General features: G+C 36.1%; 2 protein-coding genes across 2 annotated transcripts; both read left to right on the top strand.

Annotated features, from left to right (window-relative positions):
- The first annotated feature begins 592 nt into the window (after positions 1–592).
- LOC102928123 (olfactory receptor 52A5-like) lies at positions 593–1,543 on the top strand. The gene has a single exon (XM_006979004.3). It carries the CDS (start codon positions 593–595, stop codon positions 1,541–1,543), a length of 951 nt encoding a protein of 316 aa, XP_006979066.1.
- A 16,258-nt stretch (positions 1,544–17,801) lies between these two features.
- Positions 17,802–18,761, top strand: LOC102927822 (olfactory receptor 51G2-like). The gene has a single exon (XM_006979003.3). The coding sequence runs from the start codon at positions 17,802–17,804 to the stop codon at positions 18,759–18,761; it is 960 nt and encodes a 319-aa protein (XP_006979065.1).
- The last annotated feature ends 2,420 nt before the right edge of the window (positions 18,762–21,181 follow it).

Raw genomic sequence — 21,181 nt, 5'->3', positions numbered from 1 at the left:
GGTAGGATATGCAAAACAAATGATTGGATTTAAGAAAATACAAAACTTTTAAAAGATTAATTTGGATGTAGCTCTAGAGAGTCTTTTGTGGAGACTTACCAGAGAAGCCAGCAGTACAGCTATAAGCCTGGAAGATGTTAAAAAAAAATAGGCCTTTTTCTTTTGAGAAGACTGAGAACTCTCCCTAGTGGAATGTTCGTGTCTAGTATAGGTTGATATGAGATCATCTAATACCTCATTCTATAAAATGTACTTGGAAGTCTATAACAACCCACAAACAATAGATAATAAGCAAAAAGAGATTTTTTGTGGGGTTCAGTGTTCTTGGAGAAGAAAATAGGCACAAAGCAATTTTGACTTTACTAATACATTAATGATAACTTAGAACTTATTGGTTGATTTTTAAATCCCCATGAAGGGAGGCAAAATTGCAGAGGAGTAGTTGAGATGAGAAAGAAGGATGGTATAGCCCTAACTTATTTAGCATATGATTTTATAATGAATTAATTTATCTTATATTCAATGTATCCAGTTGTAGTATGGAGCAGAAGTTGAAGCAGCTATACTCCTACATATTTCTACTGAGCTCACCATGCTCATGTTCAATGGCTCAGTCTTCATGCCTTCTGTGTTAACACTAGTTGGGATCCCTGGCCTGGAGTCAGTGCAGTGCTGGATAGGTATTCCATTCTGCATCATGTACATCATCGCTTTGATCGGGAACTTCCTAATCTTAGTTATAATAAAAAATGAAAAGAGCCTCCACATACCCATGTACATTTTCTTGGCCATTTTGGCAGTCACAGACATTGCCCTTAGCACATGCATTCTCCCCAAAATGTTGGGCATCTTCTGGTTTCATATACCACAGATTTCCTTTGACGCCTGCTTGCTACAAATGGAACTCATCCACTCATTCCAGGCAACAGAATCAGGCATCCTCCTGGCCATGGCTCTGGATCGCTATGTGGCTATCTGTAACCCCCTGAAACATGCCACCATCTTTTCTCAACAACTCATGACTTACCTTGGAGCTGGTGCATTACTCAGAGCTTTTGTTCTTGTATCCCCATCCATATTGCTCATCAAATGTCGTCTTAAGTACTATCGAACTACCATCGTCTCCCACTCTTACTGTGAGCACATGGCCATTGTGAAATTGGCAGCTGAAGATATCAGAATTAACAAGGTATGTGGCCTCCTTGTTGCCTTTGCCATCTTAGGGTTTGACATAGTCTTCATTACCTTCTCCTATGTGCGAATCTTCATCACTGTCTTCCAGCTGCCCCAGAAGGAGGCTCGATTCAAAGCCTTCAACACCTGCATTGCTCACATCTGTGTCTTCCTACAGTTCTACCTCCTGGCCTTCTTCTCTTTCTTCACCCACAGGTTTGGGGCTAACATACCCCCCTATGTGCATATCCTCCTGTCAGATGTTTACCTGTTGGTTCCACCTTTTCTCAACCCCGTTGTCTATGGTGTCAAAACTAAACAAATCCGAGACAAAGTCCTGAAGATGCTTATTTCCAAGAAACCTATGTGAATATTGATGACCCCCTCTATTGAAATGTTGTGTGGTTTCTAAATAGCAACTTGAATGAATTGAACTCTACGTCTTCTACAAATAGGAAAGTGTGTGATAACATGTGAAATCCAGATCTTTATAATTTTTAGAAGTATGTGTTAAATATAATACAATCTTTTGATTCAAAAACAGCGGGATAATTCACTGATGTTGTGACTTTGAAATATTATTTGTTTTATATTTGGAGGTTATAATGTAATTACATGATTTCCCTCTTCCTTTCCTTCCTTCACGTCCTCCTTGTTGCTCTCTTTCAAATTCATGGCCTCTCATTTCAATGTTTGTGTTTGTCAATTTAAATTTACTTGTTCTGGGAGGAAGTTGACTCTTTAACAATAAACTGCAGACAATAGAACTTTCTTCAGGTAAACCCAAAGGATAATTTTGTACATCAGTACCCTTAAACTTCCAACCCAACAATCACTTGTGATTTGGGCTTTGTTCCACTTCCTAATGGCGTTCCAAAACTATAATATGATAGGTTTAGAATCATTTATCTTTTTATGGATTTTACATAAATGCTTATCAATGTAAAGATAATATATAATCAGGGTGTACACAAATTAATTCATTGATATCCCAAAACTATGAAAGATACTGTGGTATTTGTATAGGAATAATGCAAAGGAAGATATTGAATTGGAATGTCCTTAAAGACACTTTCAAAAAAACAGAAACAAAGATGTAAACTTATGTAGGGGATGTGCTCTTGGAGCTACAGAAATTAGTAAATTTCAATGAAACTTTAGTTTTACTGTAGTTTGGAAAAGGAAGAATAACTGAATATAGAGGCTGGCTGTATTCAAAAATTGCCTATTGTCAGCATTTGAGAACTGTGTGCTAGCCACCTTTCTGTCTAAGATGCTTAGGGCACTACCTGACACTATTTAGAACATGTGAAATATTCTTCCTGGTGTTAGGCAATATTATATCATTAAATAGTATCAAATCAATTAAACATTGAAATTATCCATATAGAAAAGATGAATTTCCTTACTATTTTTAAGGTAAAAGAAAAAGTGCGTACTTGAAAGAATAATGGGAAGCCAAGTTCAAGAGGAAGGACAACATAGGAAAAGTATATACAAAAAACCAAATGGAAGGCTGCTCTCTCACAATCCAATAAAATAAAAGAATTGGTGGAATAGGGAGCATCAGGGAATAGTTGTGTGATGAGAAAGAATATATTCAAAATATCTTGCATGGAATTCTCAAAAAATAAATACAAACGATTAAAATTACTAGATTTAGTAATAGAATACTTTTTTAAAATAAAAGTAGTGTGTGTATATTAGGGGCTAAAAGAATAAGCTGGTATGGGTGTGGAAGGAGCAGAAAGTGTGTGACCTCTTGAAAACTAAGGTTGTATGAAAAGGATTTATGGGAAACCCTTAATAACTAAGCTGATGTCCTAATACAGCTTTAAAAGTAACTTTGAACTGATGTTTACTGCATATATGGACTGTGCCACTTCAAGACTACATGGCTTATTAATTGAAAGTTATAGTGTAAGGTATGGACATCTCTTTATGACTGGTCAGGGAGGCACCAGATGCCTCCAAGTTTACTCAGATTATTGTCATTGCCCTTGGTTACAATTCATAATTACATGGATTGTAAGACCCTCTTGCTAAAGGCAGCACATCCTCTGGCTGCACGACCTATGGAAATCTATCTTAAACTTTCCAGGACACCTTCTCCCTGCTGCTCGGCCTCATCCTGTTGGAAGGTGAAATTCCAGGTGCTGGGGGAGAGAGCAAAATAAAGATTTTACCTAGCACCAAAACCTGAATGCCTGCCAGACAAAAAGAAGCCCACTGCTTCAGTAGGTGCATAACTTGTTCTAGTGTAAATAATGGCTTTCTGATTGTATTGAGACCTCTCCACAGGAGAGCATTTCATGCTGGTACTTTAATCTTGGTCAAAAGCTCATGGGTAGGAGGGCATCAACCCATAGAACCTGCTATTATGTTGCTAATTGGTCATGGTATCAAAGTGCTTTCTAAAAAATTGTGTTTCTATTAATAGACTTAGGCTGTTCTGAGTATTTGTCAGAGAAGCTTCTTTAGGCAGTGGACATCAACTGAGAAATGCATGTTTGGAAAAAGTTCTTAGAATGAGAGACAAAATGCTCAACCTAAAGCAGACTTCTATATCACCACCACCACATACTCATGCAAAGGCTCAGGGTAGATAGGGCAAGAAGCAGGAAAGAAAACAAGATCTGGAGAATGAGAGGTGTCTTATGAGTTGCTTCCATCTGGATATAACATGGCTATATCCTTACACTCAAGAACTCATAGCAGCTGTGGTTTCTTGCACAAAACCTGCTCAAGATAATTTCAGCCAAAATTCCTGCATAGATGTGGTAGATGATCTCCAGCCTCCAGTTTGATGGGGGTGGGTGTTAAGTCTTATTCTTGAGGATTTGATCACATGTAGGTTTCCCACGAGCCAGAGGGTTGCCCAATACCCATATCCATACACTATGGACAACACTACCTGAATTTAGGGGGCTACCAAAAAAAAAAAAAGAAAAGAAAAGAAAAAAAAGAATACCATGAATTTGAGAGTTGGACTTTCAGGGAAAATGGAGAATTAGAGAAGTTAGAGGAGGTGAGTTTGATATAATTCATTATCTATAGGCCTGAAATTCTCCAAAATAAAGAAACTTTAAAACAACAAGAATTCTATGTTCCTAAGGTCCAACATGAGCCTAACACAATTGAGTATGAGCAGGGGATCGGGATATGTCGTTACAGTGGCCCCTCCTTTGTCTACATTTTCAGCTTTTCTTGGTCTGATGTATTTGCAGACATCATGTCTAAATTTCCTTCAATGAAGAATAAGTGAGAAATAGTAAGATAACTGTAAGCACACAGAGAAAGCATTGTAGATGGGGAAGTCATCTGGATTCCACATTTTGGATAAACGGATGTCCAAGTAATTAAATAAAAAATGGATGGAAGACTTCTTTCTCTCTCTCTCTGTCTCTCTATTATACATACATACAGCGACACACACACACACACACACACACACACACACGAGACAAGAACATTCAATAGGAAGGTATAAACTTTAAGTTAAAAAAAGAATTTTTGATAGCTGAAAAAAAAACACATTATAAGGTATTTTAAAAATAAAATTTAGTGGGGATGAAGGGATGGATGGAACAGCATTTAAGAGTTACCGCGGCCGGGCGGTGGTGGCGCACGCCTTTAATCCCAGCACTCGGGAGGCAGAGGCAGGCGGATCGCTGTGAGTTCGAGGCCAGCCTGGGCTACCAAGTGAGCTCCAGGAAAGGCGCAAAACTACGCAGAGAAACCCTGTCTCGAAAAAACCAAAAAAAAAAAAAAAAAAAAAGAGTTACCGCACAAACATGAGGATTGGGGATGATTCTAAGACATCCACTTACAGGCTCAATTGGCACAGTGTTCTGTCTGTGGTTGTAGCCTTGAAAGGTTGACATGGGGAATCCCCACTGCAAGCTGACTAACAAAACTAGACATGTCATTGAGCTCTTGTTTTGTTCAAAAAGGTAAGCTTTAATATAAACAAGGTGGAAGAGCAATGAATGATGATTGCTAAAATCACTCTCAGGGCTCCATGTGCAATGCACACATGGGTATGCCACATGTTTTTCCACACAAGAAAGAATATGCATAGACACGTATGCAAATCACACATATTAGTAATAGAAAAATAAAATAAGATTTAATAATTATGAACTATATTTATTATGTGATAAATAACAATTTATTATGTAATTGATAATACAATAACAAAAGATTAAAAATAATACGTTGATAGGCAACATCAAAAAACATCTTGGATGCTCTAACAGAAATTAATGATTGAATAAATTAAATTAATTCTGCATTGCAGAATCAGATATGTCACTATTTGGCAGACAAAGTGCTGATGAATACTCAATGAGAAATCAACATCTTAAAAGGAACTGCAATGACCAATATAGAAATTCCTTCAAATTCCTGAAAGTTAATGAATAAGTGATACAGATGATATTATTGAACTAATAGCAGGTGAGAACCACTTATTAATCATGAGTGAATTCAATTCAAAGTAGCAGGCATAAAACGTACCAAATACATAAATCAACTTCGACTAAGTTTGGTTAGTAATATCATCAACTGAAAGGCAAACTCCTATCTAATTGCAACAGTGAAAGGTACACACCATGTGTCTTTGTCTTTATAAAATCATGGATTCATTACCTTCTAAATATGAAGTATCACAAATAACAAAATTAAAAATGAACATTATAAGATAAAACCAATGCTTTTTAGATGAGTTTTGATAGTGGGAATCTATTGGCAGTCAAGCCATATATGGTTATATATAAGGACAATTCCAGGGAGTAGTAAGTAACAAGAATTTTCTCTATATGAGATAGTTTGAACAAAAGTGAACTGTAGCAAATAGAGCAGACAATTCAGAGGAAAATACACTGGGAAAGGCCTCTTACCTCACCTATGTGTAGGAAGTTACAGTTTAGTCTTTGACTTAGGAGAATAGAAAATGGTAAGTAACAGTCTCTGTTAATGCACACTCATCTTTATTTCAGGTATGTAATTTGTAAACAGCAGAGGTCATAAAACCAGTTATTATAAAAGAAATAATCACCAACAACTAGCTAAAGAACTGAATCATTACTGATTACTTACAGATCCCTCAAATGTCAATTTATTAGCACAGTGTCACATTTCCTCCAATAACCTTCACTGAAATATTTAATTTAATTCTCTACTTCACTTCTTGTTAAAAGATCTGTGATTCTAGTGGTATACATTACCATATCACATTAAAGAACAAAATTTAAGTAAAAAATATGTATAACACACATACACACATGCTCATATGTATATTATATTTTGGGTAAACATAAAATAGTGATTTCCCATGGCCCTTTCAAACATTATTAGTGTTATTTATCCCTGCTCTATTTATTTTTTTCTGTATTAAGCTCCCTCACAATTCTTCTTAACATCCCCCCATTTTACTATTTCCCCTTTACAAAATGTGTTATCACAGCATGTAATAGGATAATGTGTATCCTATTATCCTCCTCACTAGAACACCTTCCCACCCCACATCTCCTTTTTATTTCCCAGTTTCCACCGTTATTCCAAGTTATAGACTCACACCAAGATTTAGAGCAAGGATCCACAAACAAGAGAGAACATGTAGCATTTTTTTTCTTGGTCTGAGTTACCTCATTCATTATAATATTTTCTGGTTCCAATCATTTACATGCAAATGTCATGATTTCATTTTTCCTTACAAATGAATAGAACTCCATTGTGAACATGTACCATATTCATTATTCAGCTATCAGTTGGAAGACATTTAAATTGTTACCATTTCTAGTTATTATCAATAGAGTAGCAATAAACATGACTGTGCAAGTATGTATGGAGTAGGAGGTTAAGTTCTTTGGGCCTTTGCCAAAGAGTGGTATAACTGGATCACATGGAAGATCTACTTGTAGCATTTTGAGGCTACTCCACATAGGTTTCTGTAATGTTTACACCAGTTTGCCATCACACCAACAATGAATGAGGATTCCTTTTCACAGCATTGCCACCAGCATTTGATGCTATTTACTAATTATTCTGACTGAGATAACATGATGTCTCAAAGTAGTTTTAATTTGCATTTTCATAATTGCCAAAAAGATTGAACACTTTTAAAGTGGTTAATTAGTTATTTTTATTTCTTCTTTTAAGAATTCTCAGTTCAAATCCATAGCTTGTTTGTTTTCTTGATTCTTTGTTTTTTGAGTTCTTTATATATTGTGGATGTTAGTCATTTATCATATGCACATACATACATACACATAATTAAAGAAAACAAAGCCATGATTTTGAGAGGTCATGTTAGAGACTCAGGAATATTTGGAAGGAGCCAAGGGAAGGGTAGAAATTACATAAATACAGTACTTGTATAAGAAGTTCTCAGAAAATATAATAAATAAATTTATTTTTTATAAAATGTATACTATCAAGTTTACAACATAGGGTAAAGTAGTTAAATGTTAGGTACCATTCTTGCTAAAGATCCATACTTGGTTCCTAGCACCCACTTGGAGTGGCTTACAACTGCCTGTACCTCTAATTCCAGGTGATACAACCCCATTTACTTAAAGTCACTGTCCTACATGCACAAACTCATTTACATACATTCACACATAATTAAAAAATAAAAATAAAACATTAAAAAGATAAATGTAGTACTTCATGTTCAAGTTCAAGTACATGGTATAGAACAAAGACATTTCATTCAAATATTTAGCATATGCATTAATTTTTATATTATTTATGGAAATGACCCTAAAATCTAGCTTCTTAGTAATGTTAAATGCACAATATATTCTTTTTTTATTTTTTTTTCTTTGGTTTTTCGAGACAGGGTTTCTCTGTGTAGCTTTGCGCCTTTCCTGGAACTCACTTGGTAGCCCAGGCTGGCCTCGAACTCACAGAGATCCACGTGCCTCTGCCTCCCGAGTGCTGGTATTAAAGGCGTGCACCACCACCGCCCGGCTTCACAATATATTGTTTTAGCTTTACTCAACTTCAACTTATTGTACCTGTTCAAATGAAGTACTGTGTTCCTTGACCGACATCTCCCCAATTTCTCTGTAATTACTCAACCTCTGGTAATCAATGTTTTGATGTTTTTCCTGAGAGTTCAACATTGAAAATAAGTCTTTTATTGAATACCTGGGCCACCCATTTTCATTGGTCTTTGGTTCCCTTGCTCTGAAAACACACAAAGTTTCAAAGGTAACATGCATATCTGTATTAACACAAGTATGGAATGTGCAGTGTGTACAAGCCAGTTTAAGATGATTTTTTGTTTTATGTTTGAGCAGGTAAAATGTATGTCACCTGTCACTTATTCTGTAGTTTTTTTTAGGTTTATTTATTTATTTATATTTGTAGCCAGGATTTTCAGGGGGTCTCTTCTGAGCAAACCTGATCTCTATCAAGCTTGAAGGGATCCACAACTTTTCATTTCTGTGGAAACAAAAGCATGACCTCTTCCCCAATGAAACATATTTTTTACTTCTATTTTTAAGTGAAGACATTTAAAATATATATATATATATATATATATATATATATATATATATATATATATATATATATATATATGTTGGTTTAATTTAGGAGTTTCCATAATCTAATGTCTCTTAGCAGCTATTTGCTCATCAGCAATCAAAAAATTTAACGTCAACAACAAACTATATAGGATCCAGACTTTGTATTTTGCATCTTTAAATGGCTTATCTTTTTTATATTATTTTATTTTTCTCTTTGAATACTTTATCTTATTATTTATAAGCTATTTTATGACTGTCTATACCCATTTTCTTTTCTTTTTTAAGCCTATGCATATTTTAAAAACACATTGTAAGCTGTTTAGAGGTTTTTTCCCACCTGGATCTGTCTTTACTGAGCATCTGCAGTAGTCTCTGATTGCTACAGACAAACTTTTTTTTTATTTAAAAGTTTTTTTTTTCCATTTTACATGCCAACCACAGTATTCCCTCCTTATCCTTCTCCTGCTCACCCCCATAGGGAGTCAACAAAGTCTGACATGCAGGACCAAGACCCTCCCCCTGGTATCAATGCTGAGCAAGGTATCCTTTCATAGAGAACAAGCTCCAAAAAGACAATTCATGCACTAGGGATAAGTCCTGGTCCCACTGCCAGAGGCCCCACCAATTGCCCAAGTCACACAATTGTTGCCCACATTCAGAGGGCCTAGTTTAGTCCCATGCAGGTTCCCTAGCTGTCAGTCTAGAGTCAGTGAGCTCCAACCTACTCAGGTCAGCTGTCTCTGTGGGTTTTCCCATCAAGATCTTGACCTCTTCACTCAAATAATCCCCCCCTCCCTCTTTTCGACTGGACTCCGGGAGCTCCACCCAGTGCTTAGCTGTGGATCTCTGCATCTGCTTCCATCAGTTACTGGATGAAGGATCTGATTACAGGGGAAGGCCAGTTCAGGGACCCTCTCCATTATTGCTTGGAGTCTTAGCTGGGTTCATCCTTGTGGGTTTCTGGGAATTTCCCTAGCACCAGGTTTCTCGATAACTCTATAATGTCTCTCTCCATCAAAATATCTCTTTCCTTGCTCTCCCTCTCTGCCCTTCCTCCAACTCAACCATCCCCTTCCCTCATATTTTCTTGCTCCCTTCCCTTACCTCATCCTGCTTCCCCCTCCTCACTATGCTCCCAATTTTCTCAGGAGATCTTGTCTATTTCCCCTTCCTAGGGGAATCCATGCATGCCAAATGGATGGATTATTTTAAGACAAATCTTAAACTGCTATGTCAGCTGCCCATGGCTCAACTTAGCACATGGCCTTGGCTCATGGCATAGGCAGCTGGCTCCAGCCTGCAGGCAGTGGCTGGTAGCGGCATGGCACCCCTGTATGCAGAGCACCAGTTCACCTGAGAAGCTGCAGGACTAGAAAGCCACATCTAGCTCCTTGTCTAGAACTTTTCTTAGCTTTCTCAGGTGCTATGTTTGGATATTTGAACCCCCATATTGGATGCCATTTGTAGGCAGATTTTTCTTTGGGTCAGCTCACAAAATATGACATGGAGACTGATCATTAATTATGAAAGTGTGGCTTATGCTTGTTCCTAACTAGTTCTTATAACTTAAATTAACCATATGTTTTAATCTACATTATTTTATGTGGCTCAGTTACCTTTGCTCTGTATTGCCCATCCTGCTTCCTCTCTAGCTGGCTGGCAACTCTGCCCTTCTTCCCAGAGCTCTCTCTGTCCACAAGACTCTGCTATACCTCTTGCCTAGCTGTTGGCAGTTTAGTTTTTTTTATTAAATCAATCACAGTGACACATCTTCACACAGTGTAAAGGAATATTCCATAGCATTCATGTACTCAGAATGTTGATTTCTGCATCTAAGAATCAAATGACCAAATCATTGGCCACTGAAATTCTGCAATATTGATACACTTCTATGAACTAAAATCACCAGAAAGATGCAAGGTGCTTGTGCTGCTTGGCATCTTTACTAATCCTTAAAAGTGCAGATTGCAATTTTGATCAGGTGATTTCTATATAGTAAGGAAATTCTTTGATCTTATTTGTTATTTTTACGACATCAGATACTATTTGATTCTATGTGTATATTCTAATTGGCTAGTATTTTTCTGCAATTAAAGATTATTCCCCATTGTCCACTTGGTTATCTGTACTAGTTTCTTTCTTTCTTTCTTTCTTTCTTTCTTTCTTTCTTTCTTTCTTTCTTTCTTTCTTTCTTTCTTCCTTCCTTCCTTCCTTCCTTCCTTTCTTTCTTTTTTTTTTTTTTTGGTTTTTCGAGACAGGGTTTCTCTGTGTAGCTTTGCGCCTTTCCTGGAACTCAACTTGGTAGCCCAGGCTGGCCTCGAACTCACAGAGATCCGCCTGCCTCTGCCTCCCAAGTGCTGGTATTAAAGGCGTGCGCCACCACCGCCCGGCAAGAGTCCTCTGTACTAGTTTCTTAAAACACATATTTTAAGTATAATTATTTCATGTGTTGTACATATGGTAAATGTAGTCAGTTTTTCAGAAATATAATTGATGTGTACATCAAGTAAATAAATACCTTTATTTTGATGGAACCAGTAGCATACAACTCTTAAGCAAAATTTTGCATTTCCATACCTAACCAAAAATTTCCTTATGTGTGTTTATTAGTATGTTCTATCTTGCTAAAATTGCTTTTTTTCTCCACCCATTGGTAATTAGAGCAAGAAAGTAAACCTAAGTCTGTATGTATTCTAACTTTATGTAGGAATAGTTCATGCATCCAAGAGTAACAGTTTCCAAGAAACAAACACTATACATATCTTGGTGACATCTGTTAATCCTTGACTCAAGATAATCAGATTTTACCTGGCTTTCATCATTTATGCATGGTGACCTGGGTCTTATACAGCAGCAGACTAGAGCTCTGTAGGCCTTGGTCCTGTATTGGCACTCTGCTGTTTTGGTGGACTCTGGACATGTGTGTCATCTATGATTGCATTATTTCTTCCAATGATACTGCCCACTCTATTTCTACCCCAAATACAGACATTACAATACAGGGAAATCACTGTCTTTTTTTTTCTAGGAAATGAAGTGGCTGTCAAGTCATTGCATAACTCAAACTGATTCTTCATGGTAAGCATAGGGCCTGTGGTCCATGAGAAGAGGCCAATTACCATGGACAAGAAATCTGTTTATATCTTACAATTAGGCCTAGGCTTCTTGTGGTGGAGCCACCTTGTGAGATACTCTCTCAGGTCGGTCCAAATAGAACACACTTGCTTTGGGACAACCCTAGTCTTAGAGCACCCTCTAGAGGTAAAACAACTGCATATTAAGAGTCTAATTAGCAAGAAAGAGAAGGGTTTATATGAGCGAGAATTGTTGAAACCAAGGTTGGATAAAGCACAGGGACAAATAGCCAAACGAATGGAAACACATGAACTATGAACCAAAGGCTGAGGGGCCCTCAACTGGATCAGGCCCTCTGAATAGGTGAGACAGTCATTTGGCTTGATCTGTTTGGGAGGCATCTACTCAATGGTACCAGGTCCTGTGCTCATTGCATGAGTTGGCTGTTTGAAACCTGGGACTTATGCAGGGACGCTTGGCTCAATCTGGGAGGAAGGGACTGGACCTGCCTGTATTGAGTCTACCAGGTCGATCTCAGTCCTCGGGGGAGGCTTTGCCCTGGAGGAGGTGGGAATGGAGGGTGGCTGGGGCGAAGGGGAGGGGGGCAGGAAGGGGGAGAACAAGGGAATCTGTGGCTGTTATGTAGAACTGAATGGTATTGTAAAATAAAATAAAAGAAAAAAAAGAGCAGACTCACTGAAAAGACAGCATGTCACATAGGCTGGGGGAAAATAACAAACTGTTTCACTGTTTCAAATTCTTGGAAGGATGCAATACTAAGAAAGTCAAACTATGAAAACTGGGATGATCATCTAGAACCATCAATAAACATACAGCATGATATGCCAAGTTCCAAGAACTTTCAGATAACTAAGATCTTGTTTAAATAATGGATAAGGTGGCATTGTGGTCTTTCCTCCATCTACTTTGGCATGTCTATCATTGTTTTCCTTTTTCAGCTCATGTTTATGACGTCTTACTATCTAATAACCAATGGACTTCCCTGAAAACACACATATATACAGACTGAGAAGGTTATAGCTAGGAATATATATATGTATATACATACACACACACACACACACACACACATATATATATATATAACAATAATTAATATCAAAGAGGCCATGAATTTGAAAGAGAACAAGAAGGGGTATATGGGAGTGTTTGGGTGAAGGAAAGTGGAGGGAAAAAGTGCAAAATAAGAACAGATGAAATTACAGAATATGATCCTATAGAAACTCAATTCATACAGAAATTTAAACAGATTGCTTTAAAGAAGCTAAACATATTTCAAGAAAACACAGAACAAAATATAATACTTTCTCAGAAAAATGAGAGATAGAGGTAATTTACAAAACTGAACCCATATTCTCGAGCTGGAAACCATACTAAATGAAATTAGAATTAGGAAGGGAGGCATCATCAAATATTATAAATGTGCTAGACATATGAAAGAATTAGTGAGATCAGATATGGTCAATTTGAAATTCTAGAGCAGCAAAATAAAAGAATGAAAAAATTTGGGACAGTATTAATAGGATAAGTATTCAGGTTGCTGGAATTTAAGAAGGACCAGAGAATACCAAAGCAACAGAAAGTGTATTTAAATAGGTAACAACAAAAAATTCTGTATTCCCAGAATCAGAAACTGACACTCATGTCTGTCAGTCAAAACCAAGTACATCAAGTCTACCTCAAGATATAATTTTACCAATTTGTCCAAGGTTAGAGATAAAGGAATTAATCTCAAGGCAGCAAGAAAGAATGAATGAAAAACACACAAGGGTATCTCAATTGGTCTGTGACTACTAAAACGAAACCCTACAGGTCAGATAAACATGCACTGAAGAAAATAACAAAATGATAACATCCCGCCAAACAGCCTATCAGGATTAAAAAGTGAATTTAGCTGACAAAGTTGAGTGTACTTAATACCATCAGATCTTTTGAACAACATGGCCAAGGGATTTCTTAAAAAACTGTTTGAAGAGATACAAGTGGTAAAATAGTAAATGCCAGTGCTAAAAAACTCACCCCAAAAAGTAGCTATGTAGGAAAATTTAGAATGCTCTAAAGTGAACATGTTAAATAAACCATTCACATATGGAGTGTGAAAAGAAAAAAGCAAAATAATTTCAAACAAAGAACATTGATATGAGATGGAAAGTACAGAAAGATGTAAAGTTATAGATAAAAAAATCAAAATATGTGGAAGAATTGAAGACAAGTCAATGTTTTACTGGTATTTTTATTTCTTGTGAGTTTCTTTTTGTATCTCTAAATCAATGTTTAAATTTATCTTATTTCAAAATAGCTTCCTACCATCCAAAGGTACTTTAATTTTCAGCCTTTATGGTTACTACAAAGCATAAATCTATAAAATATGAACCAAAAATAATATAGAAGAAGGTGAAGCACACTACTAGAATGAAACCCTAGATCAGAAATAAAGATTGTGTGAGAGTAAGAAATGAGAATTCAATTGTAATAAAACTAGAAGATAAGTATGAACACTGTTTTAGTAAACTTCTTACATCAATGACATAGTATTTGTAAACTAATTAAAATTCATATTTAAAAGATAGAGCAATGGAGCCCAGTGGTGGCGGTGTACGCCTTTAATCACAGAATTCGGGAGGCAGAGCCAGGCGGATCTCTGTGAGTTCCAGGCCAGCCTGGTCTACAGAGCAAGATCCAGAACGGGTGCCAAAACCACACAGAGAAACCCTGTCTCGGAAAACAAAAACAAACAAACAAAAAGGATAAGAGTGATAGAATAGACTTAAAAACTACATATTGATTGTGAGAAACAAGTTTTTAAGTGTTTGTATAGACTTAATTTGAATGAGGTGAAATAAGATATTCCAGGAGAATGGAATACAGCACAAAGCATAAATAACCATAAATTTATTAGATAAAGTGAAGTATAAATAAAAAACAGTAAAAAGAGACAAGAATTTCACTACATAATGATAAAGGGATTAATACAGCTGAGAAAAAATCTAAATGTTTATGCATTCAATATAATATGTACAAACAATGAGCAACCATTAGGTCAAGGAGGAAAGTAAAAAAAAAAATTTGTCCTTCACACAGCATATCAAGACTAATGGAGCTATATCACAAACAATTCTAAGAGGGAAGATTATAAAATCAATGGTTACATGAAAATAAACAAAAAAATCTATTAAAGAACCAACCTATCAAAGTATCTTAAGAAGCTAGTTGCAAAAGACCAACCAAACTCCAAATTAATAGAAGGTGAAAAAACAGAGCATACTGGTTTAAAAAAAATGAAATAGAGAATAGAAAATCAAAGTATTACATCATGCTCACGTCTGTGTATGGAGAATTTGATGTTGGGATCACAGCAAGTTGTTAAGTTTCAGTTAGGGGTATTATGTTACTAAATGGGAGCTTGCTTGCCAATGCTTGTCTTGAAGTGGCAACAGAAAGACTACATTGGAGGTCAGGGCCCATGTGGAGAAGGTGACCTAACATAAACATTCTTTTTTTTTTTTTTTTTTTTGTAGGGAAATGAAGACACTATGAGCCAGTGTGGGACGGATGGGATCTCAGGACAGTAAGTGCCCCAACTATATATTCTCCTTTGTTCTCTTTGTTTTCAATCATTGACTTTCTCAAGTCAAACTCTAGAGATCAACATATTCCATTATAGTCAGACATACAGTGATGGATGTTGGAACTAAATCAATCATGCTGTTTCCATTTGTGTCCACTGTTATTCAGTGTGGTCTAGTTAGTGTCCTATTGTATCTCTGTAAGTAAACACCACTGTATTCTCCAACCTGGTAAGACATTCAAGATTGAACTTATGGGCCAAGATTACCAGACAATTGGCAGAGATAGGATAAATAATTATTATTTCTTTCATTGTAGTATATTCATGAATGAGTTATTCATTCAACAAATGTTGTTATATATTGCTAGACTAAAAATACTTAAACTATTTTCGTTGGTAGAAATCAATGAAATATTAAGAAAAGTACCATTTTGGAGAATCAGATTTCAGGTATGAAATTGGGCATATTGCCTACTAAATGATTTTCAAGAAGATATCCCAAAGAATGAGTCATTTTAGACCTGTTACTACATAAAACTGAAATTTAGGTGCCTATAGTTCTTAGCTATAGACTCTGTACTTTTCCATAGCCTAGACCACACTTGAAGCTTTTATTTGTTGTCTCATATTCTAAATGCAAGCCCATATCTCATTACATGCTAAATTACATCAGTTTTTTCCAGACACAGAGATAACACATATTTAAAATTCTCTAGAGAGTTCATTATCCATTATGCTCAAATTGTGACATCCTGCTGTGATCTTGTTGATAGGAGTGCAGAAAGGAATTGGAACACACCACAAATTGAAATGTTGGCATTGACAGGGTTACAACCTCTTTCCTTAATGTATCCTGATTACTCTCTAAGGACTACAGGAAACTTTAAATTCATTCTGCTTGCTTTCGGAGTCATATCGTTCACTCATGGTGAGAATAAAAACTCTTCTACAAAGTGCGTGAGATCAGGGGAAATATAAAAGGGAGGATAAAAGAAAACACAGAAGGGTTGTTGAGAGGCAAAAGGGAGAAGGACAGACATCAGAAGACTGAAGAGAAGAGAAGGACCAAGAGAGCTCAGCAAGTAAAAAGTTCTCAGTTCATTTAATTACCTAATATTTTAGTGATTTTCTCTCTCTCTCTCTCTCTCTCTCTCTCTCTCTCTCTCTCTCTCTCTCTCTCTCTCTCTCTCTCTCTCTCTCTTGTACCATCCAACTTAAACTAGAAAAATTTCACAAACAGGCCAGATTTCCACTTCAGGTGGCATCTGTCCATGCACTTGTCTACATGAAGCAAATGGTTATTGAAGATATAACAGAGGAGGAATTTCAGAATGAGATTGAAATTCTAGCAAACAATCTTAAAACTCCTACTCCAACCCAGTAACTTTTCAATGTGTTTTTACATTTCAGAGTCTTAAACCCACTTTGCAAGTTTCCTAGACTTTCAAATTTATAGGGTAACCCTAAAAACTCCAACCTTCATTTTTTAGGAAAATGCTGGAAACCATGCCATGCCTATGTGGATGAGTTTGAAATTGTATGATCAGAAGCACTAGACGTTAGACAGTCAAAGCAGAGCTATCGTATGAAGGGTTGTAAGATAGCATCAGTAACCATCACTATTAAATGTTGTATAAAGGTGGGAACTTCAGAATGCTCTTGTGGAAGCATATACTCATAGCTTGATGAATTTCCTATGATTTTATTTGCACCCTACATGGGGAAGCTTTTCCTTTAAGAACGGACACTGGATTGAATATAAAGCACATCACGTAGTCCACTGTATCAGAGGAGCTTCACGTTACAGAAAAATATTAAAAGGTGATTCCTATCTTGATATGGTTGGGTCGTCACCATGTGACAAAAATATGAAATTGACATATCCCATTTTTTCTTATGTGTGGTGATTTTTTTAAAATTAAATTAACTTTTTATTAAGGAATTTTTTATTCATTTTACATACCAATCAAAATTTTTAATTGTTAATTTTAGATTACTTTGCAAGGTGATGAGTTTCTTATCTCCAAGGTGATTCACATTCTTTCCCCAGTTAATTCCTAGTTAAATCTGTTGTCATATTATTGTATTCTACTACCCTCTTGGTTTCCCACTTTTCTTAAGATCTCTTTTTTCCTTCTCAAGATAAGTGGGACCTTTAATGGGCTTGCCTTTGTGAAGCTGAAGGGAAGGTCTTGAGGGCAGTAAAGAAGAGATCTTACTTTAATATTAACTAACAGTGAAATGGAGATGATGAAGTAGAATGTAGAATGGATTGAAGAGTGAGTGTACATAAGCGCTGAAGGTTTTTTTTGTTGTTGTTGTTGCTCTTATTCATTGTTCTTCCCCGACACAGATCTTGGTCTTGTCAATGCCTCACTCATTAAAGAATAACTGTGAAATTGGATTGTGCTCTAACATTCAGCCCAATGGCAACCTCAAACTCCAGCAGCATCGTGTCCTCCACATTCTATCTCACAGGCATCCCTGGCTATGAGGAATTTCACCACTGGATTTCCATCCCATTCTGCTTCCTTTACCTTGTTGGAATAACAGGCAACTGCATGATCCTGCACATTGTACGGACAGACCCCAGACTCCATGAGCCCATGTATTACTTCCTGGCTATGCTTTCACTCACTGACATGGCCATGTCCCTGCCCACAATGATTTCACTTTTTAGAGTGTTGTGGTCCATTTCAAGAGAGATCCAATTCAATATCTGTGTGGTCCAAATGTTTCTGATTCATACCTTTTCCTTCACTGAATCATCTGTACTCCTGGCCATGGCCCTTGACCGGTATGTGGCCATCTGCCACCCACTGCGATATGCTACCATTCTCACCCCAAAACTTATTGCCAAGATTGGAACTGCAGCTCTGCTCAGGAGTTCTATTTTGATAATTCCACTTATGGCCCGTCTAGCATTCTTTCCCTTCTGCCGCTCCCATGTTCTTTCTCATTCCTATTGTCTGCACCAAGACATGATCCGCCTTGCCTGTGCTGACATAAAATTCAATGTCATATATGGGCTAGTCCTCATTACTTTGCTGTGGGGCATGGACTCCCTGGGCATTTTTGTATCTTATGTTTTTATCCTTCACTCAGTGTTAAAAATTGCATCCCGTGAGGGTAGGCTTAAGGCACTCAACACATGTGCATCTCACATCTGTGCTGTGCTCATTCTATATGTACCCATGATAGGATTATCTATTGTCCATCGTTTTGCCAAGCATTCCTCTCCCCTCATTCACATCTTCATGGCTCATATTTACTTATTGGTTCCACCAGTGCTTAACCCCATCATATACAGTGTGAAGACCAAGCAGATCCGCCAAGGAATCCTCCATCTGATTTGTTCTCCCAAAATCAGTTCTATCACAATGTAGGCATGTCATCAAGGTAAGAAAGGCATCAGTACTTGTGATGTGAATCCTGGTAAACTGTCAACAAAAGACTAGATAAAAAGACTAGATAAAAAGCAGAAACAAGTCAACAAAACACCACAAAGAGGCTGTGACATAGCATGGTGATGTCCACTGTGTCTAGAAAGCCTGTCTTCATATTTGTTTCATAAATCTTCAGTTATGGATATGTTGCAGAGTAGTGTATTGGTAATCATTCCCGTTTATTCTCTGCCACCTCCATCACAAACTTTGATCAGGATGATTTATCCATGAATATAATGACTTCATATTACTTTTGGTATTATATAACATGTCATGAAGTTTTAAGATATCTTAATCTTCTATAAAGATAATTATTATCTGTGTAAATGTGTTTAAAGTTGGTGAATTGTTTAGAAATGAGAATATACCATAGTTTAGAGTAGACCAATACTATTGTTCTTTAGCATCAATTTCAAATTGATGCTATCCGAGGAGGGAATATAAAGGGGCAGCCTCAAATTTTTGTAACTTAATCTTTGTGGGGTTTTTTTTGGTGATGCCTGAGACCAAGTCTAGGCCCTGGTGCATGCAAACAAACTCTTCTACCAGCGAGCTATCCCCCAGCCTAATAATTTCAATGTTAAAGAAAGCAAAGAGTAATTTCTTGACAATTTTCTAATTGTTATGTGATCAATATAACTAATGTTATATTCCATTGAATTAAATGTCATAATAATAATTTATATAATAATATTAGTTTAATTAATATTAAAATAATAACTACTAATGAAAATATTTTAAAAAATGGTGGTAACTGAAGTGTAAGACCTTAGAAGTTGTGTTAGCAGGAAGCAGATAACCTAGGTTTTCTGATATTCATCTAGACCTCTTTTCAATGTAGAAAGCCATTATTCATTATAGTTTTGAAGTTAGTCTGTGGTCATGCATAGAGTAGGATAGTAATACTTTTAAGACTAATTGGGATTTCTTAGATCATGTGCTACACTAGCAACAATATGAATGCAATCAAGCAAACAATCAGATGGAAAGATAAATTAAGACTGCAGAGTGTCTGTGTCCCCTATAATGATAGGTCTCAAAAATAGATGATGCATTTTCACATACATTTTCCTAACTGTTAAATAGGAATTGTGGCAGTTGAACTATGCTTGTTATGAGGACTTAAAGTTGCTGTATGTAAAATGAAAAAGAAAAAAATTAGATGTTGAAAAAAGAATAACTCATTTATTTGTATTTTCATTTTAATATATCTGGTTGTCAGATTATATTAAAAAATAAAATCCATTTTAATAATTTAAAATTAAAATCTTCAAATTGTAAGCATCTGATGTCATCCTGAAAAAGCCATAAACTATTGTTTGTACTTTAATTTTGGTTTGATTGTATCTGTTTATCCTATTTCTTCTTTTCCCCCCTCATTTGTCCAATTTATTTATTCTTATCTTTTGCCTGATTATTACTCCATCTTACAACACATTCATCTTGACAAAAGGAATATAAAATAAAGCAAGAGATACAATTATAAAATGTAATGATTCATTTTGTAATATGATACATGTTTAAAGTCAAATTGACTTCATTAAGATATTTTTAGGGATTTATTTTTATTTGATGTGTATGAGTGTTTACCTGCATGCATGCATATACACAACATGAGTGACTTGTGCCTACCAAGGCCGAAAGATGGTATAGGATTCCCTGGAACTGGATTTACAGATAGATAGTTTTAGCCACCATCAGTGTTCTGGGAATCAAACCTGGGTCCTTTGTAAGAACAGTAAGTACTCTTAATGGCTGAGCCATCTCTCCAGCTCCTTTAAGAATCACATTTACAAAGAATATGAACATCATACGTTCATCAATAATATTTTATTGTCAGCATATAAGTTATAACTTCAAAGGCAAATTTATTTTAAAAATATGTATAGTGAGCACACTGAATACAGAGAAACTGTGCATATGGAAATTACTTCACCATAGGATGGTACAACATCATCAATAATGACAAATGGAAATCTTAAAATACTCGGAGTTTCATGATCTTGGTGGAATTATTATTTCCTTTGTTCTACATTAGAACTGCATGTTTCTGATCCTGTATAGGTCTGGAATACCGTGTTAATTTTAGGATATATGTCTCTTCTAAGTTTATCTATTAACATTTATATAACATTCTGTATGTTAAATCTTTAAATCATATCCCACTTTAACTGAGCAACATGGAACTGTTTCTAAAGAGTATGCATTGTGAAATGAAAGCAGATGAACTCAATTTCCATATCAGTGTGGGAAATGTACAAGGCTAATTGTTTGCTTTCATGTCCAAATGTTTGCACATAACTGCACTGTTTTCTTTACATATGTATAGACATGGAATCTCTGTGTTTTTCAAAGCCCAG

This window comes from Peromyscus maniculatus, chromosome 1 (genome assembly GCF_049852395.1).
Source record: "Peromyscus maniculatus bairdii isolate BWxNUB_F1_BW_parent chromosome 1, HU_Pman_BW_mat_3.1, whole genome shotgun sequence".
In the NCBI taxonomy this organism is placed as follows: domain Eukaryota; kingdom Metazoa; phylum Chordata; class Mammalia; order Rodentia; family Cricetidae; genus Peromyscus; species Peromyscus maniculatus.
This window is presented reverse-complemented; position numbering and strand designations above follow the sequence as displayed.